The sequence below is a fragment of the Leopardus geoffroyi genome, chromosome D3 (assembly GCF_018350155.1).
Source record: "Leopardus geoffroyi isolate Oge1 chromosome D3, O.geoffroyi_Oge1_pat1.0, whole genome shotgun sequence".
In the NCBI taxonomy this organism is placed as follows: Eukaryota; Metazoa; Chordata; class Mammalia; order Carnivora; family Felidae; genus Leopardus; species Leopardus geoffroyi.
This window is the reverse complement of record NC_059339.1, coordinates 18,194,527-18,222,414: the sequence shown is the minus strand read 5'-3', so window position 1 is coordinate 18,222,414 and position 27,888 is coordinate 18,194,527. Positions and strand designations below refer to the sequence as shown.

General features: G+C 48.3%; 1 protein-coding gene across 1 annotated transcript; it reads right to left on the bottom strand.

The window, feature by feature from the left end:
• Positions 1–26: 26 nt before the first annotated feature.
• USP30 (ubiquitin specific peptidase 30) lies at positions 27–27,100 on the bottom strand. Its single transcript, XM_045459618.1, is given in 14 exon segments — positions 27–571; positions 1,128–1,149; positions 1,152–1,247; positions 3,615–3,834; positions 3,930–4,010; positions 4,609–4,695; positions 5,180–5,239; positions 10,965–11,059; positions 12,074–12,119; positions 12,921–13,019; positions 16,455–16,558; positions 21,706–21,888; positions 23,007–23,116; positions 26,902–27,100. Coding segments are annotated over 14 exon segments (1,551 nt in total). The 5' UTR covers positions 26,985–27,100; the 3' UTR covers positions 27–306.
• Between the last annotated feature and the right edge of the window lie 788 nt (positions 27,101–27,888).

Sequence of the window (27,888 nt, the reverse complement as noted above, 5' to 3'; positions counted from 1 at the left end):
TGGCCGAATATAAAAAAGGTGGCTTCCAGAGTTGGATTTCTTTTAATTAGCAGGTGAGTAAAAAGACGTTCTAGACAGAATGAATGCTGTCCCAGCACAAGGACACCGTCCGGTGCGCACCATTCAGGGAGCCTGATCTGGTTTGAACTGGGGCCACTGGCTCCTGCACGGAGCCTGCTCTTAGAACACACCAGAAGGCTGAGGACTCTAGTGGGGCCTCTTGCGTGCACACACACACAGTCTGATCTTGCCTTGTTCCTGGCCCGTGTGGACAGTGCCACGGCTCTAGCTCCGGAGCCGGGGTGGTCATTCCTCCGACCTGTACTCCCGGCCCTGGTGCTGCATCTTGGAAAGGACGCGCTCGTAAAACAGCAGGTAAGCGCTGGAGGACAGCACCTCCTGCAGGCTCGCCTTGCGGACGGTGTCATCGGAGATCCACAGCCACTGGTTGCTGGTGGAGAGAGGGTTCTTGGCCGAAGGTGGGGACCGTCGGTAAGTCACGAAGTGTCCTGAGTGCATGTCTCCATGGTGGACGACAACCGCCATCAGCCGGAAGAGGTATGTGGAGGAACTGAATGGGAGGAACGGATGCCAGTGGTTTACCGGTAGGAAAAAGGGTTTCGGGCAAAAACAAAAAGTAAAAGAATCCTAGATGTTCAGTGACGGGGGACTGATTCGATGGTACATCCGTACGAGTGATTACCCACAGCCATGACAATAGGGACTGATACTTACTGGCATGGGAAGATGCCCATTCCGTGAGTGTATGTACCCTGTGTGTAAGCACACGTACAACTTTAGAGCGGAAGGCTTTAGGGATTTAACTGCTCATCTCTACGTGGTATCCTGAGAAATTTGAAATCTCCTTCTTCATACTCTATACAGACATTCACACGTGTATACACAGAAGACATATATTTAAATTCTACGTACTTTTAGAATTCTTATTTTTAAAGTGATTTCCGTTTTGGACGAAAACAGGAATGCATAATAGTGAAATCACACCTTAAGATGAAAGAAAAATGTCCCTCCACATTGGCATTCATTTCTGTGCTAAGCTAATTTTGGAAACCAAGAGAAACAGCAGCGACAACGGATGAAGAATGTGCCCCTAAAGAGTGGCTCACCTGTAGTCAGGAACAACTGGGAGGGGAAGGGCATTGGGGCTGGCAGGGTAGGCAATAAAGATGGGGAGCAGGCGCCATTCATAAAAATTTGTGTTTTCGGACCCCCTGGCTGATTCAAAACTGCAAGAGAAAAAGGCCCAAGGCAATTACAAGTCGCAGTAGCTGTGGGTAAACAAAACATGGCTTCGATTACCTTGAGCTTAACTCCCCAGCAATGCTACAAAGAAAAAAAAACCAAGTATTTCATTTTGTGTGATGTTGACTGATAAAATGTCCTTTTCGTCCTTGACTGTTTAATCCCAAGTAGAAAACGCGTGTCCGGCTCCTGGTCTGCTGTTCACTTTGAGAGCTCTGTGAACCTTAAAGACTCCTATCCCTGATCCCTGTTTGCTAAAGACGCGCCAGAGTTAAGCTGTAGCTAATTTACTGACATTTCAACGTTTATTTATTTTTGGGACAGAGAGAGACAGAGCATGAACGGGGGAGGGGCAGAGAGAGAGGGAGACACAGAATCGGAAACAGGCTCCAGGCTCCGAGCCATCAGCCCAGAGCCCGACGCGGGGCTCGAACTCACGGACCTCGAGATCGTGACCTGGCTGAAGTCGGACGCTTAACCGACTGCGCCACCCAGGCGCCCCTAATTTACTGACATTTCGACAAAGCCGAGCTTTCTCAACCTGGACACTACTGACTCGTGGGCCGGATAATTCTTGGTTGTGGCGGGGGCTGTCCTACGTATGGCAGGATGTTTCTTGGCACCCCTGGCCTCTATCCACCAGATGCCAGTAACACCCGTCTCCCATTTGTGGCAACCAAAGACGCTACCAGCTACTGCCCAAAGTCTCCTGGGGGACAAAATTCCCTGGTCAGAACCACCGATCTAAACATTCTCTCTTCTTTAGTTGCCAGCTTCTAAAGAATACCAATGTAACAGCGTTAATAAATGTTTATGGATGCAGGTAAAATAATGAAGGAGATGCTGATGTCTTTTTTCCTTTCATGGGTCATTTTTGGGAGCCTGTAAGTCCCAAGTCAGTCACTGTGGGTCATATGGTGGCCATAGCCAGCATGCTGTGATGACTAGCAGACCTGCACCCCGCCCCCTGCTCCCCCCAGGAAAGGAAGAACCCAGAGTGAGGCAGCCCTCGATTTAAAACAGAAGCTAAGGGGCACCTGGGTGGCTCAGTCGGTTGGGCGTTCGACTTCGGCTCAGGTCATGATCTTGCGGCTTGTGGGTTTGAGCCCCATGTCGGGCTCTGTGCTGACAGCTCAGAGCCTGGAGCCTGCTTCGGATTCTGTGTCTCCCTCTCTCTCTGCCTCTCCCCCTGCTCAAGCTCTGTCTCTCTCAAAAATAATCATTAAGAAAAAAATTTTTCAAACAGCGGCTAAGACTGAGCCCTCTTCCCACTACAGCTGCTTCTGACATTCATCTATTGATCAACTGAGAAAAGGCAAAATACAGTCTCCCTGTGAATGATGTCCTGCCAGGCCACACAACTACGGATGCAAGAAAGAATAAAACCAGTAAAGGACGCTGAGTCAGGAGCATCTGGGGTGCGGGGAAGACAGCCCTCTGGCTTGACTGGGAGCAAATGTGGGGGCTGAGTGTGGGCTCAGAGCCCTTAGAGTCTATGGGTTTTCCTCATCTATTTAATTCTAAAGAGCTCAATGTGTTAGATAAGATAGCTTTTAAAAACCGCCCAACACTGGGGCAGCTGCGTAGCTCAGTCGGTTAAGTTCCCAGCTCTTGATTTCCACCCGGGTCATGATTCATAGTTTCATGAGTTCGAGCCCCGCGTGAGCTCTGCGCTGAGGATGTGGAGCCCACTCGGGATTCTCTGTCTCTCTCCCTGCCCCTCCCCCACATGCATTCTGTCTCTCTCAAAGTAAAACAAATATAAAAACCTGCCCATCACTACCTCTGGTTCTCTCCCAATGGACTAACGCTTGCCCTCCGAGCAGTCATTTCACCTCCTGGGGCCTCCGATTTTCCCCTCAGCGGGGCTGAGGGTCCCAAGAGCTACCTGCGGTACTGGGGCCCGACTCCATTATTCATCTCTGGTGAGGACAGCAGTGGAACTAGATCAATAAGGAATTCAGTAAGGAAGAAGTCAGTGGTCATTAGCCAGGACCCTCCCTCCCCGCGTCACCCGTATAAACAAGATGACCATACTGGGGGAAGAAATTCACTGGACTGCTCAGAGCCAATGAGCATTCAGTCAAAAGACTAGAAGGCGATGTTAAGGTTGTCTTCCCAAATTTTTTCAACTATGATTTATCGTTTTTAAAACCATACATCTCATTACTATGGACATTTGACCTCTTTTAAAGGGATCTTCCCCCTCACACTCCCAGTGCTGCTGTTCTCAGGTATTTGAGCCACCACCGGACAAGCTCCCTCGCGGCACAAGGGCCCCAGAAGGCGGTGACACCAAATCCCTTTTCTCTGTGCCGCACGTTCTGTGCGTCGGCTCCTGGGGCACGCACCTGATCTGGGGGCGGCCGGCCCGTCCTGCAGGTCGAGCGAGGGCCCCGCGCTCTCGCAGGGTTTAGGGCTGTGCTGCCCGGGTCTGTGCCCCAGGAGGTGGTACTTGTAGATGTCCATCATCAGGAACTCATTGAACTGCACGTGCTCATGGCGCTTCAGGGGCGTGCCGTGGCTGGACCAGCTCAGCCGCTGCAGGTGGATGCACAGACACTGAGGGAGCTGCGGGCGAGAGAAACCAAGGCAGCAGGCTGTCGGGGGCGGGACACGGCGGGTCCCTGAGAGCTAGGCCGACAAGGTGTGTGGCGTGGGCTCACCTTCCCTAGTTTCAGCTGCTTGACAAAGGTGGTCCTCTGGTGTTCCACCTTCTCCCCATCCAACGTTCCTTTGGCTTCAATCTGAAATGAAAGAAACCTCTCTGCAGAATTTCTTGTAACGCAACATCTGCGGCAAACCGCAGGGCCGGCCGGTGTCCCGCCTGGATTCAGCTGGCGCCCGACTTCGACCCTGCTGAAGGAGCTCAGCCCCCCAGTTAATCGTGACCTGTTGTCAGTTTTAGTCGTCAAGCGACAGTGACAGAGGGGGCAAGAGAAGTGAAGCAGCAACGCTAGAACTCTGACGTGGCCACGTCGCCTGTTCTGTGTCTTCAAAAATTCTGCTCCACATGGTTCCTCTTCTTCAGAGGATGAAACACAAATGCTTATGGGAGTCGGGCAGGGCAGGTAAGCGTCAGTACAGCAGGGCGTGAGACAAGGGGGCTGGTGGGGGGGCGTATGTCCTGTCTCAAAGCACAGCAGAGTCTTCCTGTAAACATTCTGTGGATGAAGTAAAACTCATCCAGAAAAGAGGTTTGGTCCATGGGCTACTGATTTCCCAGCCAAGTTACGTGACTGTGGCTAAAACGACCATCCGGGCATAGTCAGAAGAGCTCGCTGTGAGAGGCGCTCTATCAGGACACACAGGACTAGGGGGTGACACTGGGGCTTAGGGGCATACCTGCGTACAGTTGTCACATACGACATCCCGCACTGATTCTGATGAGATAAAGTGGTGAAGGCAGTGGTCCAGGGTCAGTGGATGCCCCTGAAGCACCAGAAAACAAAATTCACGATTACAACTTAAAAGAGAGCTATACTGAAACTCTTAACAGATGGCAGTGTGATCCCAGAGCTTTATTTGCTTTTATGGCCAATAAAGCTTCACAGATACTACTGGACATTCCCTGAGCAAAGTGGAGCTCAAGGCACCCTAGGCCTGCTCCTACGAGCTATTACGTAACGTTGTAGAAACTTAAGGACTTCTACACTGTTTTAGATATCTTTGCATTTGAGAGTAACACGTGTATGTACACTCAAAAAAGCCAAAATTCCTGCAGCCAGAGAAAAACCATCCACTTTCTTCTCCCCCCACATCGGGCCATGGTACCACACACGACAACTGAGACAGGTTCAGCCAACCAAGCGTCTGAGTAACGCACAGCACCTCAGCTACACAAAATGCCTCGAAGCCCTTTCAGACTTAAATGTCTCCAAGATAGATCCCAAATAAACCATCGCTCAATACGTACCCATGTGGCAGCTGGAATACTCAGTGAAAGGCTATCGAAGGTATCGAATCGAACGGGACTCTGAAACAAACAGTGCAGAAAATCCAGAAAGGATGCAGGTTCAAGTCAAAGATTTACAGATGGGAAGACACATGCCTATGAAACAGTTTAACATTTAGATGCCCAACATTTCCATAATGGAACACAGTGTACTTACCCAGAAGCAAATTCTAGGACAAACAACCTCGTCAACGTAACGGGCACAGTAATACCGAAGCACAGCTTGTAAGGTAACTACAGAACATACCTGACCCAGCAATGTAGGGATTTTATCCTCAGGAAATAACCCTGGACAAAACTACAAGGATGTTCATCGCAGTATTATTTAAATCGGCACAATGTGAGTAACTGAAGTTTCTAGGGAATGATTAAATAAATTACATCATGTCCACATTAAAAACAGTACAGAAGGGGGCGCCTGGGTGGCGCAGTCGGTTAAGCGTCCGACTTCGGCCAGGTCGCGATCTCACGGTCCGTGAGTTCGAGCCCTGCATCGGGCTCTGGGCTGATGGCTCAGAGCCTGGAGCCTGTTTCCGATTCTGTGTCTCCCTCTCTCTCTGCCCCTCCCCCGTTCATGCTCTGTCTCTCTCTGTCCCAAAAATAAAAATAAAAAAACGTTGAAAAGAAAAAAAAAAAAAAACAGTATAGAAGAATCGTATGAGTATACAGAAAGATGTGCCTGTTATAGTATTAGTTGCAAAAAAAAAACAAAAACAAAAAACCAGATGATAAAACAGGGTAAGAGTTCCTGCTTTTGGTGATGACAGAGTAGCTTGGCTAGACTAGCTGTCCTGAGATAACGCATATAAATTCTGGACCAAAACAAAACACGCCAACTGGAGAGCTACCGTCAACGCTTGGGAAAACAGGAACTCTGTGGGGAGATTTCCACTGTGTGACTTGTTGCCCGGGGGTGCTCCCCAGTCTCGCAGTTCAGTGTTGAGTGGAAAAAAGCAGCAGTCTTACAGGATGGAGGTATCAGAGGACTGAGTTCAGGGCTGGTAAAGAGGCTGGAGGAAATCCCAGAAAGAGGACAGCCACAGAGAGGAGGAACCCCCAGATCAATGTATAAACCCTGCCCAATTCCAAGGCAGGCACACGCCGGTGTGCACACCCACACCAGACATGCGGGCAAACTCCAGGGGCCTGGCAGAAAGCAGAAGCTAGAAGCTGAAAACACTCAGCAGAGATTTTGCTGCCCAATGTGGGGAAGACAGCTGGGCTTTGAGCTCAGCCAAGTTAACTGTACGCCAGAAGATAATTCATTTTTTAGAGAAATGTAACAGAATCCAAAGTCTCTACTACGATGTTAATTAATAGGCAATAAGAAATGACTACACACACACTACGAAGAAAGAAGAAAATGTGAGCCATGGTGAAGGACCCTACGGATTGACCTGGATACTGAAATGAGCACAAGGACCTTAGTGAGAACTATGACAAACATGCTCAAGGACACAAAGGAGAGAGTTATTTAGTCCTGGTGGAGGACAAACGGGCAGTCTCGGTAGATATCCAGCAACTATGAAGAACTAAAAAGAAATTATACAACCAAGAGCACAGTAACCAAAATGAAAACTTTGCTGGACAAGCACACAAATGGCGATGGAGAGGAGTCTGTGAACTTGAAGACAAGTAAACAGAAATTATCCAATCTAAAGGACATGGAGGAAAGAGGCTGAAGAAAAGCGAACCAAGCCTCAGTGAGCTGTGGAACAGTACCACGCGAACCAACAAGTAGAGAAAGGGGCATAAAATTTGGGGGGAAATTAATGGCAAAAAATATGTACAAGTTTGGTGAAAGACATGTACAGATACATGAAATTCAGCAAATTCCAAGCAAATACAAAGAAAACCATACCTGGGCACAGCATGGACAAACTGCTGAAACTCAAACATAAAGAGAAAACCTTGTAAGCAGGCAGAGAAAAAAAAACGACACTGTACCTACAGGAGAACGGTATGAATCATGCCGACTGTGCATTAGAAAAACTGGAGGCCAGAAGGCCACAGAACAATGCCTTCAAAGTGGTGAACTGCAAGGAAATAAGGCATGCGTGGGGGCCGCCCCTTCCACAGCTTGGAGGTAGGGGGCGGCAGGAGAGAGAATGGAGGGTGGCATTCTCGCTAAGAGATTGGGCCCTGGCTCTGCCAGTCTGTGAGGCTGGGGCACGGCTCATGTCCTCAGGGGACTCTGAGTGGCAGGGTGGAGGGCATTCGGTGGGGAAGACGGGTGGGAGCTCAAATAGCAGCCTACGATGGTTCCGCTCCACCCCCCAAGGGATGATGTCACTCCCATGAATCCACTTCCGGGCCTATCTTTCTGCTTCAGTGGCTTACTCAGTTATTCTTTGCCTGATGCTCAAGTGTAATCTGTAGACTGCTTCAAACACCACAGGTGGCCGTGGTGGGATCAGAAGGGGCGGGCAGGAAGAGTGGGGAGCAAGGAGAGAGGAGGAGGACTCTGTTATCTAGAACAATTACTGGAAATTCACCAGCTACAGCGGGAGAGCCCAAGGTAAAGCTGTGAGGTTCCTTCTGTCCCTGTTAGTTGCTCAAGAAGTAATGTGTTTTCTTTTTTTTTTCTTTTTTAATGTGTATTTATTTTTGAGAGAGAGTGCAGGAGAGGGGCAGAGAGAGAAAGGGACAGAAGATCCGAAGCAGGCTCCGCGCTGACAGCAGTGAGCCTGATGCGGGGCTGGAACCCATGAGCTGCGAGATCATGACCTGAGCTGAAATTGGACGCTCAACCTGCTGAGCCACCCAGGCACCCCAGTAATGCGCTTTTCAGAGCTCATCAGCAAGGCACAGAGAGACGCCACAGTAACGCCTCCTTGAAGGCCTTTCTTCCCCTACAACTCTTCACCTAGACCTTCCCCTTTTCCCTTCCTTTCCCTGGCATTGTAAAACAGCAAGTCAACCGTGGGAGGTATCTGGACACAAGGGTTTTCCTGCACTGTAAGCGGATGCGAAGCAATCCTTCGTGCCCTGCCCGGCTGGTCTTCCCTTCCACAGACTGAGATGACTTTTTGTGGTCATCCATGTCCTAATGAGACACCATGGCTGGAAACAGACGTGCCGAATTAGTTCAGTCAAAAAAGCAAACAAATCAAATCAAAGCAAACCAAAACAACAGCAACCCCAAATCTGTATCTAACAAAACTATTCTCAAAAAGAAAAAAAAAAAAAAAAAAGGCAAAATGGAAGCCTTTTCATGTAAATGAAAACTAAATAAACTTGTTGCCAATAGACCTAAGAAATGTTAAAGGAATCTTTTTAGGCTGAAGGGGAAAAACATCAAATGGACTTGCGTCTACAGAAAGGACCAAAGAACACTGAGAATGGTAAATAGAAAACATTTCTTCAAAAACTTCTTTTAAACACATAAACTGCTTAAAGCAAAAATTATGACATTATCGTGGAGTTTATAATATGTAGATGTAATATATATGACAAAAATACTCAGAAGTATTCAATTAACCCAAAGGAAGGCAGGAAAGGAAGCACAGAGGAACAAAAAAATTCTATGAGACAAACAGTAAACAAACGGTAAACTAACAGACTTAAGTCCAACCACATACTTACGTTTAAACATAAATGGACTAAGCACACTAATCAAAAGGCAAATTGTCAAACTGAACCCAATTATATGCCGTCTACAAAAGCTACACTTCAAATACAAAGGCAAAAATTAGCTCAAAAATAAGAGAATAGAGGGGCGTTTGGGTGGCTCAGTCGGTTGAGTGTCCAACTTCGGCTCAGGTCATGATCTCGAGGTCCGTGAGTTCGAGCCCCACATCGGGCTCTGTGCTGACAGCTCAGAGCCTGGAGCCCGCTTCAGATTCTGTGTCTCCCTCTCTCTGCCCCTCCCCCACTCATGCTCGGTCTCTCTCTGTCAAAAATAAACTTAAAAAAAATAAGAGGATAGATAGATAGATAAATGAGAGAACAAAAAGAGATATCCTATAGAAACACTAGTTAGAAACTAATGGGACGAAATAGACTATTAAAACAAGGAGGCTTACCAAAGACATAGAAGGACATTTTATCAGGAAAGTAAGAGTCAACTCATCATAACAGCCCATATGTATATACCTAATAGCAAAGCCTCACAAGAAATTCTACAAAAATAAAACTAAAGAAAGAAAGAAAAACATGGGAATGCAAGCTGGTGCAGCCACTCTGGAAAACAGTATGGAGGTTCCTCAAAAAACTAAAACCAGACCTACCCTACGACCCAGCAATTGCACTACTAGGCATTTATCCACAGGATACAGGTGTGCTGTTTCGAAGGGACACATGCACCCCCATGTTTATAGCAGCACTATCAACAATAGCCAAAGTATGGAAAGAGCCCAAATGTCCATCGAGGGATGAATGCATAAAGAAGATGTGGTATATATACACAATGGAGTATTTCTCGGCAATCAAAAGAATGAAATCTTGCCATTTGCAACTACGTGGATGGAACTGGAGGGTATTATGCTAAGTGAAATTAGTCAGTCAGAGAAAGACAAAAATCGTATGACTTCACTCATAGGAGGACTTTAAGAGACAAAAGAGATGAACATAAGGGAAGGGAAACAAAAGTAATAGAAAAACAGGGAGGGGGACAAAACAGAAGAGACTCATAAATATGGGGAACAAACAGAGGGTTACTGGAGGGGGGTGGGGGGCCGGATGGGCTAAACAGGTAAAGGGCATTAAGGAATCTACTCCTGAAATCATTGTTGCACTATATGCTAACTAATTTGGATGTAAATGAAAACAAGTAAAATTAAACAAAAGGCAGTAAGAAAAGAAAGAAAGAAAGAAAAACAGATAATTCTAGCAAATAATTAAGGAAGAAACAATACCAAGCTTAACCAAAGTCCTTCAGGAAACAGGAGGAAGGAACACTTCCCAGCTTATTTTATGAGTATAGTATAATCCTCATAACAAAACCTGACAAAAGACATTACAAGAAACCGTAAGACCAATATTCCTCACGAACACAGACACTAATCTCCTTTAGATAATATTAGCAAACCAAACCCGGTAATATATGTAAAAGAATACATCACAATAAAGCGGGGTTTATTCTGGAAACACAAGGCTGGTTTAACATGAGAAAAATCAATCACTGCAACTCACCATAGTAAGAGAATAAAAGAAAAACATGATGCTGAGTGAAAGAAGCTAGTCACAAAGGACCACATATGGTACGATTCCGTGTATATGAAATGTCCAGAAGAGGCAAATCTATAGAGACAGAAGTAGGTCAGTGGTCGCCAGGGGCTACAAGTGTGGGGGAGATGGAGAGAAACTGCTAATGGGTACGGGCGTTTTTGGCGGGGGTTGAAAATATCCTCAAATGGATCAAGGTGCTAATTACGCAATTCTCCATTTTTGTATTTATGTCGGAAATTTTCCAAATAAAAAGTTATTTTAAAACATCAAAGCAAAAAACCAAAAACAAAAAAACCCCCAAGCAAGAGAATCTATTGTGTCTACCATCCGTAGAGACCCAGCCTTGAGACTCGAATTCCTGCCAATCCACAATGGGTCTGCCATTAGTGCAGAAAATGCCCCTGAGGGTCAAAGGACAGGTTGACACTGACTAAAGGGAGGCGGTCAGTCCACTATGTGTGCAGAGCCCAGGCGATCACAAACACCATATACCAATGTCAGTCATTCTCCAGATGCTTCAAGAATCTTAACTTGAAAGAAAACCATAGAAAATATCAAGTTCTGCTATTGTAATTACCTGGTGCTCACAGTGTTTGCAGACCATGTTGCTCGTAAGTCTTCCATGGAAGGGATGCTGGGATTTCCAGTGATTGGACGTGGGGTGAGGTGACCCTGGAACACAGAACACGTCTGGATATGCCACCTCCAGCCCCTTGGTACCAACCTCAAAATTCACCCTCCTTTTCAGCACGTGGTAGGAACTCCCCTCTTTAGAAAAAAATGTTCCTGGAAGGTAAACTGAAATAGCTTTCCTTACTGACTTCCATCAAAAAAAAAAAAAACAACCCGCTCCCTTTCACAGGAGAATTGATACAGGTCCTTAAATGTGGTTTCCGTATAATGGGTACAGCCACATTTAAAAAAGGAATTTGTGTTGAATAACGGATTTTCACATTCACTTTAAAATGTTTGCGATGTCCAAAGATGGATACCACAAGGCAACATTCCAGAAAAGTGAGATAAACGTCCGAAAGCCATCAGAATAAGCAAGTTCTGAAAAACCGGGATTTTTTTTGAGAGGATGGGAGTTAGAGGAATAAAGAGCGTGGTGTGCTAGTCAGAAAACACACACCCTAGACTCGGGCAACCCTGGGCTGGGTCCCAGCTGTGTCACCTCATCTCTGTGAGCCTCGTTAAGATGCTGCAGCCGCTGGCACCCAGTCTTGGGCTCAAAAGCTAATCGTTATTATTACTACTGATGCACAAAGGAATCCGTTTGTCTTATTTTCCCCCCTCTTAAGTTTAGGTCTTAAGAAAACAATTCCTTCTAAGGAGGACTGTGATCATTTGCTGAGGCCATGACAGTTTCAGCTTTATTAAGTTCCTCGAGTGAGATCAAGGCAAGAAGGTAGAAAGAAAACCCTTGTCTGAGGTGGAAATAGGTCCGTTACTTTTGTTCGGAGCGGGAAACCAAGCAAGGCCCTGGTATGAGGGGAACGATTCAAGATGGTCCGAACGAACAATGGAAAGCTGTTTCCAAAACACAAGCTCCTTTCCAAGTACGCACAGTTCAAGCTGGATTGGATGTCACCAGAAAAAAAAAAACCAATTTTTCTTAAACAACAACTCATTGTCACATCTCAAAAGTACCCATCTTCTGTGTTACAGTTCAAGGGGAATGATTACCTCTCGTACGGCAGGTTATTTGTTTAGGAGTTATCTCTGGCTGCTGCTGTAGGGAAAAAAGAATGAAAACAGACTGAAAACCCAGACGCAATCCCTTCTACACCCTCACGCGGCTCCTAAAGCTTACAAGCTTCTCTGCTGATGGCGCCACTTAAACCCGACTTTTAACAAGAGATCCTAAAAGTAGCCCTGGTGATCCTCTCTGGTTGGTGACTGTACCCAATCATCAAATGCAATCAAAACACATTTCCTCTCTCTGGAATACTCCCTCCCATCCCTTTGCTAGTTAACTTTTACCAACTCCCTAATATCTATAGTGTTCTAGGGAAATGAGGATTCATTTAGCATTCCTATGGCTCCTCGTTCCCTAGATTAGATGGGGGGCAAGGGGGAAGAAATACCTTTTCTTCTCAAAGCCAATACAAATCGTAGTGATGAATCATTTTAAAGAGGCTTGGTACCCTAACCAAAGTCACCAATTGCAAAGTTTACAGCTTAAGACAATCCCCCAGCCCCACTCCCACTAGTAATTCTTATTGAGACTTTTTTTTTGACAGAGAGAGACAGAGTGTGCGCATATGCACGTACGGAGGGAGGGGCAGAGGGAGAAAGAGCATCCCAAACAGGGCCCAAGCCCAGCACAGTGCCCGATGCGGGGCTCGGTCCCACAACCGTGAGATCATGACCTCAGCCGACACCAAGAGCCGGATGCTTAACCGACTGAGCCACCCAGGCGCCCCGAGACTTACTGTGGAGTTGAAAGTGGTGCAAAGATTACACTTGTGCCCCCTATACCTATTAAATATGCACGAACCACATACACGTATTGAGAGGATTAATGACTTACCTCCAGGGAGTGCACATCAAACAAATGTGTGACCCGGGGCTGCCGGTCCCGCTCATCTTCCAAGGACGAGGTAATGACGTGGAATAACTCGTGGGCATCCTGTCACAGGGCAAATCTGCTTCAGAGAGGCCCGAGGAGGCTGGGGCCGCATCAGAACCGCCCTGCGTGGACCACCAGGCACACCTGCAGCCACTGGGGCAGAATCTGCCCCCCACCTTCTCAAGGTTCAGCCCATCGACAGCTACCTCCCCGACACTTTCCCCGTAAAGGCCCTTTGACTAAGGGGCTCAAGGGGAGACAGAAGGAAAGCAAGCTTGGGGCACAGGGCGGCCTTCACACCTGCCACCTCCCAGCCTGTCTCAGCTTTGTCAACATGGCCCTGACCTCCGCCCCGCCTACTTTCATTGTGGTGGTGGTAAAACAAACACATCACATAAACGTTACGGCTTTAACCATTTTGAAGCGTACAGTTCCATAGGGTGAGGTACGTCCACACGTCGTGTCACCGTCACCACGGCCCATTCTCCGAACGGTCCCAGCTTCCCCAACTGAAACTCTGTTCCAGTCAAATATCAACTCCCAGCCCCTTCCTCCCTGGGCCTGGGCACCCACCATTCCACTCTCGGTCTCTCAAAATCTGGCCACTCTCAGAAACTCACAGAAGCAATCACACAGTATTTGTCCTTCTGTGACCGGCTTGCTACACTCAGCACAATGTCCTCAAGGCCCGTCCACGCTATAGCCCGGCTCACAATTTCCTTCCTTGTTTCCCATCTCAGGCCTGTCCTTTGCACTCGGGCCTGAGCAGCCGGCCCACATCTTCACACAGGGCCCCTTCTCATCCTTCACGTTTCTGCCGGAAAGGCACCTGCGCAAGGAGACCCTCCCTCGAGGACTCTCCCCGACTCAGCCCCCTCCCCCCCCAGCCGGTGCAGCGGGTCCTCTACCCGAGACACAGCCCGAATCCCAGAGGACTCTGTCTCCCCTGCCCCAACCCTCTCTGCCTCCCCTGCCTCTGAGGCAGGCCATCCCCGGCCCGGACACCTGCTCTGGCCTCTCCACTTCCTTCTCTGCTCCCTCTGCCCGGCTCCAGTCCCTCGGGTACAGCACGTGCCGGTCACACATAAATCAGGTCACGGCGGGTGCCTATCAAGCCTCCAGTGGTCCTGCCACTGCACACCGAGTAGAAACCCCCCTCCGGCCCAGGGCACCGGGGGCCCCGCGCAACCTGCCCCCTGCCACCATCCGAGCGCCCTCCCCTCCGCGGCTCTGCTGCGGCCGGCCCCAGCCACACCGACCTCCCTGTCCTTCCCAAACACCGCAGCCTCGAGGCTTTCGCCCCACACCCAGGCTCTTCACAGGACTCACTTCGTTTCAGACTTCAGGTCCCAGCAAAAATCTCGGGTCTCCAGAAGTCTTCTCTACCTGAAGGAGTCCCCCCACTGCTCTTCTCTCCCTGCCACTCCAGGCCCCTGACACTCGCACGGTCACTGTCACATTGGCGCACTTATCTTGTGGTTAGCACATTTTGAAATGACCTCTTTGCTGTCCACAGAAACCTGCAAGCCATGTTTGCCGCTACAACCCCAGGCCCCCCACAAGCCCTGCCTGAGGCAGGCATTCGATAGGTATTTGTTGCAGGGGACGAACCACTGGATTCTACGCCTGAAATCATCATTGCACTACATGCCAACTAACTTGGATGTAAACTTAAAAAAAAATAAATATTTGTTGCACGTATAAATGAAGCCCCTCCTAGGCTATGAATGGCCGTGATGGAGAGTGATGGAGGTACAAAGCTAAAAGGCAAGGCCCTCGAAGGACGCACAACCCAGGGGTGGACGCGGCAGCCTGGCTATTTATCGAGTGACGCTGCCACAGCCTGAAAGGGACCAGCTTTTCCAGGGCAGCTCACAGACAAGGCATCTGGACCAACCCTTGAAGCTGGAGCAGGGGTTCACCAGAGGGAAAAATCTCAAGACAAGATGCCGTCAGACCCAACCCTATCGTGTCTGTGAGCCACGGAGCTCCTCGGCCTCGAGGAAAGGAAGGTATCGCAGACGAGGGCGGGGCTTCGGCGGGCACTTTAGCACCAGCTGGGCTCCAGCCCTGGCTCTGCCACTCAGAGAGCCGTGTGACTTCGGGCAAGCCACCCTGCTCCTCCGAACCTCGGTGTTCTCATCCGCAAGATGGGGACAGTGACCGTGAGTCCTGACGGGGCCGTTGTGAGGATTAAATCAGAGAACTCAACGGAGGAACACTGGCCCAACACAGCTGCCACAGCCCTGGCTCTAGACCCTGAAGGTGCGAGTCTGCTGAAGCTGCTGGAAATACATCCAAGGAGTAACTGGGACTGCAGTCAAGGGTCCTTGACAGACAAGCACGACTTAGCAAAGGTATCCGATGTCCCTGGGACTACATCTCAGCCATTCTCTCGGGTTAGAGAGAGGAAAATGCAGCTAAGTCGTGCCAGTTACCAGAGGAGGATTTAGTAAGATTTTCTAAATGGAGAAACGTTTCAACGTACAAGGGATTCGTTGAGATGCGTTGTAAGGAAGTAGAAAGAGCACCAACACCCGGTTTACAAAGTAATGCCCGTGCGGCTTCAGACTGAACTGGAAACAGAGGTAGTCTTTAAAAACAAGGGGGGCTGGGAAGCCTTCCCCCCTCACTTTTCAGCGTTTTTAAACACATTTCACTCCCGTCCCACCCTTGTGAGGACCCACGGGCTGTCTCCCATTTCTCGGGTCTATTATCTGGATGGGTCTATTATCGGGTCTATTATCTCGGGCGGGCAGAAGCCGCCCACACAAAGCTGGTCCCGAGACCGTCCTGGAAAGGGAGCCAGGGAGGCCGTACCAGCACATCACCGGAAGCTAAACGCCCTGTCCCTACAACTTAACTCTCAGCTTCGGTCTCAGACTCACTGTCGGCAATAGCAGCGGTCTGAGGGGGTGGGGTGTGGTCAGGACCAAAAAAGGCAGTGACCCTGCAGTTGTGGGAAAGGGAGTACGAGTGGCTGGAAGAAGGCCCTGGGGGTGCATATGACAGCTGCTCAAGGTCTGGGGCTACTTCAATTCATCTAGCCTCTAAAAACAGATTTCTTTTTAAAAATGGGGGTGTGGTTCAAAAAAGCCCCTCTAAGCCCCAAAGGTAAAGCCACCCGCCTCTCTCTGAAAGATCCAGGTGGCCCTGGTATCCAATGACGTGCAAAGTCACTCCAGAACAAAAAAGAGGTTGGCTCTTTGGCAATGAGGTGTTCCTGCCCTATCCTGCTAACCTTTCCACCCAACGGGTAAGAAACGAACAAAAACCGTTGCATTTCTCCTCTGATCGCGAGAATGGGAACAGAACTTGCGATCTGGTCCCAGAATACTAAGGCAGGCTAGAATGCCACAGAAATGTACACTCAGGCCAGGCGAGCGCAAGGTCAATACTGGCATTTTTTCTTCATGCCTTAGCAACGAGGCTACTTTTCAGCCGTCATCGCGAGCTCAGGCCCCAGCGCGTTAGTGGGCAGAATGGGAGGTTCACCTGTTCTTCAAATGAAGAGATCTGCCATCTGTACATTCTTAAGACATCCAACAAGCAGCTCGCATCTAAGACCTCATCGTCAGTAACTTCTTGGCAGGACAAAGCTGGAAACCAAAAAGGTGACGCCATTAGTAAATTCACTAGCCTCACAACAAGCCAGGAAACCTGTCCTGCACAACATATCAAAGCTAATTAAGCCTCTCGCTGTAAAATCCACCTTGAGTTATAGTTCTTTCATTATTCCTCTTTGTAGCCTCAACCACTGCACAGAGGGCTGTTAGGCACTGCGTATTTGCTGAAGGAATGTGATCTTTCATGAGGCTATAGCATTTACATGAAGTAATTGATTTCGGCTATTTGAATTATCGTCATCGATATAAATTGTTGCGAGATTCCTCCTGAATGAAATGATTTTAACTCACAACTCTGAGGGCGGGAGGCCCCTCAAGACTTCATCTAGTCCAACCCACACTCAGTGCTTAACCCCCTCGCCCCACCCCACCCAACAGGACTCCCTCTGGGGCCACGGGGCCTCTGCTAGTATCTGTCTGCACTGGAGTTTCTGATTATCACGGGACAAGCTCTACGGGGCAGCATGAAAGGGTCTGCTGAGTAGTTCACTTTTCAGTCATATGTAAAACCAAGCTTAACAGACAAAAATGAACGTGTGACGGGCTCACGAGTCTATACTGTCATCACAGCTAGATCAAGGGTTGGCAAGCTGTTTCTGTAACGGGTCCGACAGTAGGCGTTTTAGGCTCTGTGGGCTCTGCCGAGACTACTCAACTCTGCTGCTGTGGCACCAAGGCAGCCAGACTGCAAGTAAGTGGGCATGGCTGTTTGAATAAAACTTTATTTGCAAAAACAGGCCGCGGAGCAGACCTGACCCACGGGCCAGAGTCTGCGGACTCCTGATCCTGACGGCCCCCTTCCATCGCATGTCTCGCTGGCCCAGCGCTGCTAGACACAGTGTGGGAGATAAAAATACAGGGGCCTGCCACCTCTGTGCAGTTTCCCGAGTTCAACTACCTCCAGACCGACTAAGCCAGCCTGTTGCTTCTCTTTAATCTGCAGTTGGTAAACTGGAGAGAGTCCTTTGGACACTTCGGGCTCTGACTCAGGAGCCTGAACGTGGTGGGGACTTTGGGGGGGGCGGGTAGCCTGTGGAGAAGCAGCAGCCCGGGGAGCCAGTGCTAAGTCCCGAGGCTCCTCTTAGCACTGAGGACCCTGGTGTCACATCTTTACCCTCCAGAACAAAGGGCGCCCATTAGGACAGCAACTGAACCTCCTTCTTCCTCTTACGCCCCTCAAGCAGCCTGTGTGGTAGGTTTTTTCCTCTCAAGGAAAATTTTAATGTCTCCTTTAGCTTAATTTCGCTTCAAATCCCACGAGGTGATTTAGCAATATCTACTAATTTTTATGTCCTATGATTCACGCCCTAGCAGTCTGACTTTCTCAGGATCTACTGCAGGCAAACACAGGCCCGTGTGCACTAGGGGCACGTACAAGACCATTCGCTGGGGCCCATCTATGACCACAAGGCACCGGAAGCCAACAGCTAAGTAAACTGAGGTGTCCTGACATTCTGGATACTGCACAATTGTGAAAGTGAAGGAGGTTTGCGAATCACATATCTGATAAGGGACTGATATCCAGAACGTGTTAAAAGCTCCCCAAACTCAACAACAACAAAAACACAGACAACCCAATTCAAAAATGGACAAGGGACTTGAGTAGACATTTATAAACAAAAAAAAAAAAAAAAAAAAAAAAAAACGATCAAAACAACTATACAAATGGCCACACAAAAACTTACGCGCAACATCACTTATCAGTAGGGAAATGCAGATCAAAACCACAATGAGAAATCACTTCACACCCATTATGGCTACTATCAAAAAGACAGACAATAACGAGCGTGAGCGAGGAGGTGGAGAACTGGAACCCTCTGCACACCTGTTGGTGTGAATGCAAACTGGTGCAGCTGCTCTGGAAAACGGTATAGTGATTCCTCAAAACATTAAACAGAATGACCATTTGGTGCAGCAATCCCACTTGGAGGTATACAACCAAAACAATAAAAAGCAGGGACACGAGTAGGTAGGTATCTGCACACCCGCATTCACAGCAGCATCATTCACAAAAGCCAAAGGTGGAAACAACCCACACGTCCCTTGACTTATGAATGGATAAACAAAATGTGGTATGTACATACAATGGAGCATTATTCATAGTTAGCCTTAAAAAGGAACAGAATTCTGACACCTGCTACCACACGGATGAACTTCAAGGACGCTGTGCTGAGTGAAACAAGCCGGACACACAAGGACAAATATTCTATGACTCCACTTCTATGAGATACAGAGTCAAACTCAGAGACAGGGAGTAAAATAGTGGTTTCCAGGGTCTGGGGACAGAGGAGAATGGGAAGTCACTACCTAATGGATACAGAATTTCGATATGGGATGATGGAAAAGTTCTGGTGATGAAGAGGGGTATGGCTGCAGAGCAATGTGAATGTACTCAGTGCCACATAAATGTGCACTTAAAAACGGTTAAGATGGTAAATTTTATGTTATGGGTATCTTGCCGCAATTTTTAAAAACTGGGCAATGGAGGGGCGCCTGGGTGGCTCAGTCAGTTGAGCGTCCGACTTCGGCTCAGGTCATGATCTCACGGTCCGTGAGTTTGAGCGCCACGTTGGGCTCTGTGCTGACCGCTCGGAGCCTGGAGCCTGTTTCAGATTCTGTGTCTCCCTCTCTCTCTGACCCTCCCCCGTTCAGGCTCTGTCTCTCTCTGTCTCAAAAATAAATAAACGTTAAAAAAAAATTTTTTTTAATAAATAAATAAATAAATAAATAAAAACTGGGCAATGGAGGGGCGCCTGGGTGGCTTAGTCTGTTAAGCATCCGACTCTTGATTTTGGCTCAAGTCACGATCTTGCGGTTTACAGGTTCGAGCCCCACCTCAGCCTCCGCACTGGCAGTGCAGTCTGCTTGGGATTCTCCCTTTCTGTCCCTCCCCTGCTCTTTCAAAAAATGAATAAATAAAAAAAAAACTTTTTTAGTTAAAAAAAAACCCCAAAAACAAAAAACCGGGCAATGGAAGTGAGTAGGCAATTCACAGAAGACAGAAGACCAATAAACTCACAAAAGAGAAAAAAAATGAAGGAGGTAAAGGTATATGTAGGGACATGGACATTTCTCCAATATGTATTATATTATTTGCTTAGGAAAAAACATAAATGAGACAATATATAATTTTTGTGGGTACTTAAAAACATATTTCAATGCATAGAAAACAGCCTGGAAGGATACACTTATATTTTACTTTGGGAAGAAAGGAAGGGAACAGGATTGGGGCAGTGATAAAGGGAACTATGGCCTTATGTAATGGTTTAATTTTCTACAAGGAGAATTTATTCATGCATTACTTGTATAATTAAAAATTACCTCTAAAAACCAAAATAAAAAGTCACTGAGAAGCAGACACAGAGAGGGCAGAACAGACTGAGGTGGAGTGGCCCTGCACGGCTCTGGCTCCCAGCACAGCATCACGCGTGTGAAAAGGGGAGACCGGAAGTCACACTAGGACGGCTCCTGAACCTGCATTATACTGCCTGTAGGGACATTTGAGCTTTTCACTCTGGAATGGTATTTATTTTTAACAGGGTAGTAGAAGATTTTTCTTTAATTTTTTATTTATGTTTATTTTTGAGAGAGACAGAAAGAGAGAGACAGAGCGTGAGCGGGGGAGGGGCAGAGAGAGAGGGAGACACAGAATTCGAAGCAGGCTCCAGGCTCTGAGCTGTCAAAACACAGCCCAACGTGGGGCTCGAACCCATGAACCGTGAGATCATGACCTGAGCCGAAGTGGGACGCTCAACCGACTGAGGCACCCAGGCACCCCTAGAAGAAATTATTTTCAAACTGCCTGTTACACAGAACAGTAGAACTCGCTTTCCGTGTCAGGCTGGGCTCGCCGGGGAAAACACCCCAGTGAAGCAACAATGAGCTGTTTTTTAAATCCATTTTCTTCCTGACTGTGAGAGTAAGCTATAGAAATATGGTTGTTTTGTTTTCTCTTAATGTTCCCAAACTGTCAATTGCACAAGACCAAAACGGCCTGTCCGGCCTTTATCTGTGGACATTTTTGCTTTGCTGAAGTCAAATTACATCGTATTTTGAACACTGCTCTTTTTAAACTCGGTATTATAGCCTATGCCTCTCCCAAATTAAAAAAACAATACAACACAACACTTTATAAAGATGATTCATAACGGCTACGTAATATTTCGTTGACTGCTTAATCATTCTACTGCTGGACATCGACATTTTCTACCCCCTGCCCTCCTTTGTAACAAGGTGTTGGGAGATCTTTGTACATACAATGGCATTTCCCAAATCGTGTTCTGTGGAATGTCCTTGGGATGTCAACAGATGTTATGGGAGGAAAAACTAGTTCTACAGTCAAAAGAACTGGCCTAAAAATGAAGTTGGACTGGTGATTTCCTTTACCAATACAACCTTTACCAAGACTGTTATATGTGTGACTTCCCAAGCTCGGGGTTGCTGTTCAGCCATTCCTAAACTGGCTTGCTCTCAGAATTCCATTTCAGGCTAGTGCAAATCACGGTCGGCAGAATTAATAGGTCAAATGGAACCGGGCATTTTGCAAGCTATCACTGTGTGGTTCCAAGCTGCTTTCCAGAAAGGCTGCCCTGCGTTACACCACCACCAGCACATGTGAACACGTCACCCATCAGAACTGTGGATTGTTCAGTCTTTGCTGACAAGCAAAACGACGATAACCCCTCCGGTATGCTATTTACATTTCTCTGATGATGGCCACGTTGAATATTTGAGGGTCTGTTAGATACACTGTGAACCTGCATACAATCTGTACTATTTCTTCTGCGAATTACCTTACCTCTTAGGCTAAGACACTTCTTTTCTTTAAACTTTAATAAACCAGAGTACTTCTCACAATCAAAATGCTTAAGTGGCAGTGGGTGTATTTTCTTCCCGAAAAAAGCTATTAATAAGCTGACGATAATTTAAAAATAAATGGCTACATCTTTAATTAAAAAAATAGCTGTTTGTATCTACTGGACCCTTTGTGTTTTGTCTGTTTGTTTTCCGTAACGATCTGTACGATCTTTTTTCACACAAGGGCTATTAACCCTTTGCCTGTCGCCTGGGCTGCTGCTTTCAAAACGCACACAATCCCCTTTAAATTCCCAGTTAGATACCTTTGAGGAGGTGCAACAAGGTTAAGGATAAATACTGGTGTGGGGGGGGCTCCTTCTGATCCCTGGTGTACTGGGTGGTAAACTCTTCCAGCCACTTGATGAAAGCGGGGCAGGCAGACAAGCCTTGCAGCAGGGAGTTCATGAAGCAGGTGTTCCCTAAGTTGACCAGCCCGGGCACCAGCCCTGAAAAAGTCGGGGGAAGAAGACAACAGCACATCACATGGGACCGGCTCTTTTTTCCTCTCCCATTTGGGAGCCAGAGTTTCTGCACCGTGGCCTGGAGTTTAAAACCCCAATCTCACAAAGTCCGTGCCCACTGACATCGGGGGCCAGGCATTCGATCTGCGCCGAGGCCTGGTCCTAGTGTGGCTCCTTCAGGAGACTGTAAGCGACAGAAGGAGGTCCCCCGTCACGTGTTACATCTGAAGGCCGCCACGGTGTGTGGCACAGTTTGGTTTACGCTGAGTGTACAAAAACACTCGGTAACAACATCTCTCTCTTTCGCCCCTTTTCTCCCTCCTTTGATAAGAAAGCAACGTTTCTCAGAACAGAAGAAAACAATTGTTCTTTTGTTGCTCCCCAGGACAATGACCTTGTTCTTAGAATCCGTTCGAAAGACACCACCATAGCAACTGTGATCAGTCTTTCTGCAGAGAGATCGACAAAACCTGACATGCGTCCCTCTTCTGCTGAAACTTTTTTAAGAAACTTTTTTTTAATGCAAAGTTCTCAAACGTGCACAAAAGAAGAGAGGATATATAACGGACTCTAATCAGAACCACCCCCAGATTTAACAAGGATCAACATTTTGTTCCATCTATCCCTTTTTTGGTTTGCTTGTTGTTGCTGACTTTTAATCAACACAGTGAGAGCAGCATTTACAAGAGGGGGTACTTTTTTAAGGAAAGAGAATTTTGTATTAAAGACACTAACTTGAAACGTCTACTCGTGACTAGCTGCTAGTCAGTGAACCCACAAACGCGTCACACAATGAGTCAGTTGTGGTACTGAACAACACAAGTACCATGTTAAGGAGAACAGCCACGTGAACTTTTTCATTACGGAGCACGTCTCAGACTCGAGACTGTAGAGGGGGTGCAACAGAAATCTTTTCACTACAGGGTCTAAAATAATGAGGCGTTAAAATGAACTTCTCTTTAAAAGAAAGTACTGTTCAGAAACCGAAGATACAAGAGAACAACAACAACAACAAAACCCTCCCTTTTGTGTACTGTTTTGGGACGGGAAGGGCTGGGGTCAAGCGCACAGACCAGACTAGGCTGCGATGACCTCATTCTTACCTTTTCTACGCTTCTTTCTTTCTGTAATGGGACCCCAAATCACATAGATCCCTGCGGCAAGGGCAGCAGCAAGTCCCCCTATAACACCCCAGTTCTTCATGACTTTATATCTAAAAAAGAAAATAGGCTTACAGTCTTCCCTCATCATGGACACAATACGTATGACTATAGACACAGGTGCACAGAAATAACATTTCATCAAAATAACCCAATGGCCCACCAAACACCTAACTTTCAAGTTGAAGTAATGATACTGTTAGGATTATGTCTTGAAAACCAGCACGTTCAGACGTCAGGATTTAAAACCGAAGTCAGAGCACAGAAGCCCCATCTCCCTCAGGGGGCATGCCAAGGTTCTCCCCTTACTCTGCCTCCCACGCTGCTGTCACACCGGCCACCTCAGGACCTTTGCACTGCTCCTCCCTCTGCCTAGAATGCTCCCCCCTGCCGGATCACTGCATGGCTCTCTCTTACCTCCCCTTCATCTCTTTTTTTTTTTTTTTTTCATTTTTTTTTAATGTTTATTTATTTTTGAGAGACACAGAGTGCAAGCGGGGAGGGGGCAGAGAGAGAGAGAGACAGAATCCGAAACAGGCTCTAGGCTCTGAGCTGTCAGCACAGAGCCTGACACCGGGCTCACGTGGAGCCGTGAGATCATGATGCGGGGCTCGAACTCAAGAGCCATGAGATCATGTCATCTGGGCCAAAGTGGGACACTTAGCCAACGGAGCCACCCAGGCGCTCCCCTCCCCTTCACTTCTAACCAACAATTAGAACCTGTACTCCTGGTTCCTTTTACCCAGTTCTGCTGTTTCTTTTTACCACCTTCTAATATAACATTCACTCATTAACTAGGGCTATTGTCTGTCTCCCCCACTGGAATGCAAGTCCCCGTGGGCAGAGATCTTTGTCTCTTTTACTCACTGGCATATCCCAAGTCTCTAGATCATGCCTGGCAGCTAACAGGTTCCTAATAATATTTACTGAATGACTGGGTACTGGAGACAACACATAGAAATACTAAATAGGGAAGGGGCATACTATATATAGCATAACCGATCTACTAAACATTTACTAAATTAAAAATCTCTTAATTTGAGGCTTGGCTTAAACGCTGAAGTTATTTTACTACAAACGAAGACATTTCAGCAATTTAAAATACTGTTTTTATGCAAAGTTATGTATTTCCACCAAATAAGACAAACTGTGTGTGTGTGTGTGTGTGTGTGTGTGTGTGTGTGTGTGTAATATATTCTTATGCCAATATTTGGCTCACGTGAACCTTGTTTTGAGCTCAGCTCAGTCAACATTAACTCAATGAGGAGTCACTAGTGATATGAGTAACTCTGTCTCCAACAACCAACACCTCCCTAAGGTCACAACTAATACGATACATAACTGATAATGTAATTCCAAATCAATCTTTGTTCTCCTAAGACAGAGTCCATAGAACATGCACAGAGCTGGGTTAAGAAAGGAGAGGTGCACTAATCTGGCTCAATTCTGGTTTTTCTATTCCTCAGGGCGTCATTCCACTTTCGCAGCCTCAGTTCTGTTACCTGTGCAATGGGCACAATCATGAGATCCAGCTCATGGAGTTCTCAGAATCAAAGCACTAGTGCACAGGATGCAAAGTAAGGGCTCGGGGAGCCTGGGTGCCTCAGTCAGTTAAGCATCCAACTCTTTTTTTTTTTTCTTTTTTTTTTTTTTTTAATTTTTTTTTTCAACGTTTATTTATTTTTGGGACAGACAGAGACAGAGCATGAACGGGGGAGGGGCAGAGAGAGAGGGAGACACAGAATCGGAAACAGGCTCCAGGCTCTGAGTCATCAGCCCAGAGCCTGACGCGGGGCTCGAACTCACGGACCGTGAGATCGTGACCCGGCTGAAGTCGGACGCTTAACCAACTGCGCCACCCAGGCGCCCCTAAGCATCCAACTCTTGAGAGCAGCTCAAGTCGTGATCTCAAGGTTGTGAGATCGAGCCCCGCGTCGGGACTCCGCGCTGAGCGTGGAGCCTGCTTGTGATTCTCTCTCCTTCTGCCCCTCCCACGCTCACGCGCTCTCTCTCAAAATAAGTAAATGTTAAAAAAAAAAAAAAAAACAGAGGGCTTAATAAACGTTAGCTGCTACTATTAAGTATTATAATCTCAATTTCATTTGTGAAAGCTATTCTTGAATTTCTTAGCGCACGACTGCGCTGACTTCCACACAACAGGTGCGTTAATGAAACTGCCCAGAAAGGTTAAAAAGAACCATCACTGAAAGCATAAAAAAAGTTTTTTTTTAATGCTTATTGATTTTTGTGAGAGAGACTGAGCATGAGGAGAGGAGGGCAGAGAGAGAGACAGACACAGAATCCGAAGCAGGCTCCAGGCTCTGAGCTGTCAGCACAGAGCCCGACAGGGGGCTCGAACCCAGGAACGGTGAGATCATGACCAGAGCCGAAGTCGGCCGCTCAACCGACTGAGCCACCCAGGCGCCCCTAACCAAACACCAATATTTAGGGGTGCATACTCTATGCCAGGCACTGTGATGATCTTATCCCATCCTCAGAACAATCCCACAGAGGTAGGTTCTATTATCATCTCCATTTTCACGGATGAGGAAACCAAGAGACGAGCCAACTCTGTCAAAGTGAGAGAGGCCGCGTGGATCTGAGCGCATGCCCGTCGGGCTGCCAGGTCTGTGCTGGAAACCACAAACCTCGTGCGGGAACCTGAAGGACAGAGCGTCGAAGGGATGGGAGCGGGGGCTTGCCCAGGTCCTCCGCAGGGTATGGACAAAAACCCCAGCACATGGTGACTCCGGAAACCCCATCCCCCTGCAAAATGACAACCCGAGGAGAGTAGTGGGGTCTGGGAGTAAAAAGACCTGTCTTCTCCCCCAGCTCTACTGTGAGGTCAGCTGTAGGCAAAGCTGACTCGGGGCCTGTTTGCCACCTGCAGAATGGGGGCACTGGACAGGACGGCTGCTGAGGGCTCCCAGCCCTGGGAGCTCCCTAAACCTGCTCCAGTTCCAGAGGAAGGAAGCTGAGATGAGCGGCAGGTCTCAGCCATTTAGGGTCAGGAATGGGGGTGCAGCGCTCAGCTCTCAAGCCTGGAGCCTGTGGGAGGATGAGTAAGAAAAGGGAAACAGGGACCCTGACACGATTGGGGGATCCATACTATTGGGGTTCCTAGCAGGAATGGGAGACCATACCAGGACTGGAAGCCTTCACAGGTTAAGGGGTGCTGATCGGTTCAGGGACTCTTGCAAGATAGAGATTCACTAATAAGATTGAGAATCAGCGATCCCTGGCTTCACTAGGTGGTGGGGAGTGGGGGGGGCAACAGGAATAGAGGTACTGCCCAAATCGAGGAAGACCCGGGGTGCTTTGCAGGACCTGAGAGCACCGTGGCAGGATTGGGGAGCACGGGCAGACCAGGAACTGACATGGCTGGGGAGTCCGGAAGGACTGGGGGTGCCCTGAAAGGATTAAGGGGTCCTGGGAGGCCTGCGAGGCCCTGAGAGGTCTGAGGGGCACTGGCAGAATTCGGGGCTTTGATGAGCCCGAGGGTGTCTGGAAGTTCTGGAGACAAGGACAGGATTGGAGGAGGCAGTGGCGGGCGGGGATGGGAGGGCAGGGCGCTGAGAGAATTTGGGGCGCTAGCAGAACTGGGGAGGGCTGACAGAACTGCGTTGCCGAACAACTGGAGGCCCTGGAGGCCCATCCCCCGTCCCGCCTCGGGGCCTGGGTCTCCTACCAAGCCTGACGCAGAAACCTCCAGAATGCTCGCTCCGGGCCCCGGGGACCCTGCCAGGGCCGTGAAAAGGCCGCCACAGGCCCAGGCTGGGGACCCTGGCCCCGGCCTCTCCGGCCGCCCCCTCCCCGCCCCACCCACCCCCAGGCTCACCTGACGGCCGCCCCGGTCCGCAGGAAGCGCTGGATGGCCCTGTCGGCCGCGGTCATCGCCGCCTGGGCCCGGGAGCTCAGCATCGCGGCCGCGCGGGAGACCCGCCGCCGCGCCCCCCGCCGCCACCACCTCGCTGGACTGAGGGCTCCGAAGGCTCCCGAGGCGGCGGAACCCGCGGCCACAGTCCCAGCTCCTCCGGGGAAGGTAGGCCGGGGACCGGCTCCCCGGAGAACCGGAAGCAGCCGCCGCCGGAGAACAAGAGACGACGGACCACATCCTTGTTTTTCTTTTTCCTCGCTTAGCAACGCGCGCGGGCGTCGGTTACCGAGGGAGGCCCTGCGGCCCGCTTGGTTTTTCAAGTTTTGTTCGGGCTTCTTTCGTTTTACATACAGTCGTCCCACTTCCAGCCCCTGGGGTCATTTTCATTTTCTTCGTTATGAAGAGGGCAGCCCAGCCCGAAAGCGGGGATCAGGCCTCGGCCACCAATAGTTATTATTGTCGTCAGAGTGGACATAGGTTGCAGGGGAAGGGCCTTAGTGAGCATGTGGTCCGTCTCTGACGGCATCAATGGAGAAACCTAGGCCTTTGATAACAGCCACCAAACATAAGGTGTACTTGTGTGCATTGCTGAGTACGTCACATGCATTACTTTCAGCCTTCACAGCACCCGTATCATGACCCGCACTTCACATCCCAGGAGACCCACGATGCTTACAAGTAGCTTGTAAATGGAGGAAAAGGAGATTGGCAGGGAAGTCTGTGTCCCCAGAATAGCGCTGTACGGTTGAAATATAACCAAGGTCACATTTTAAATGATCTAATAGCCACATGAAAGTTAAAAAAAAAATCCAATTAATTTTATTTTTCTTTTTTTCCCCGCCCGCCCCTGAAATTAATTTTAGCAATAGCTTTTACTTGACCCGATATGTCCAAGATATTGTCATTTCTTTGTAAGCCTTATTAATGAGATCATTTACATTCTTTTTT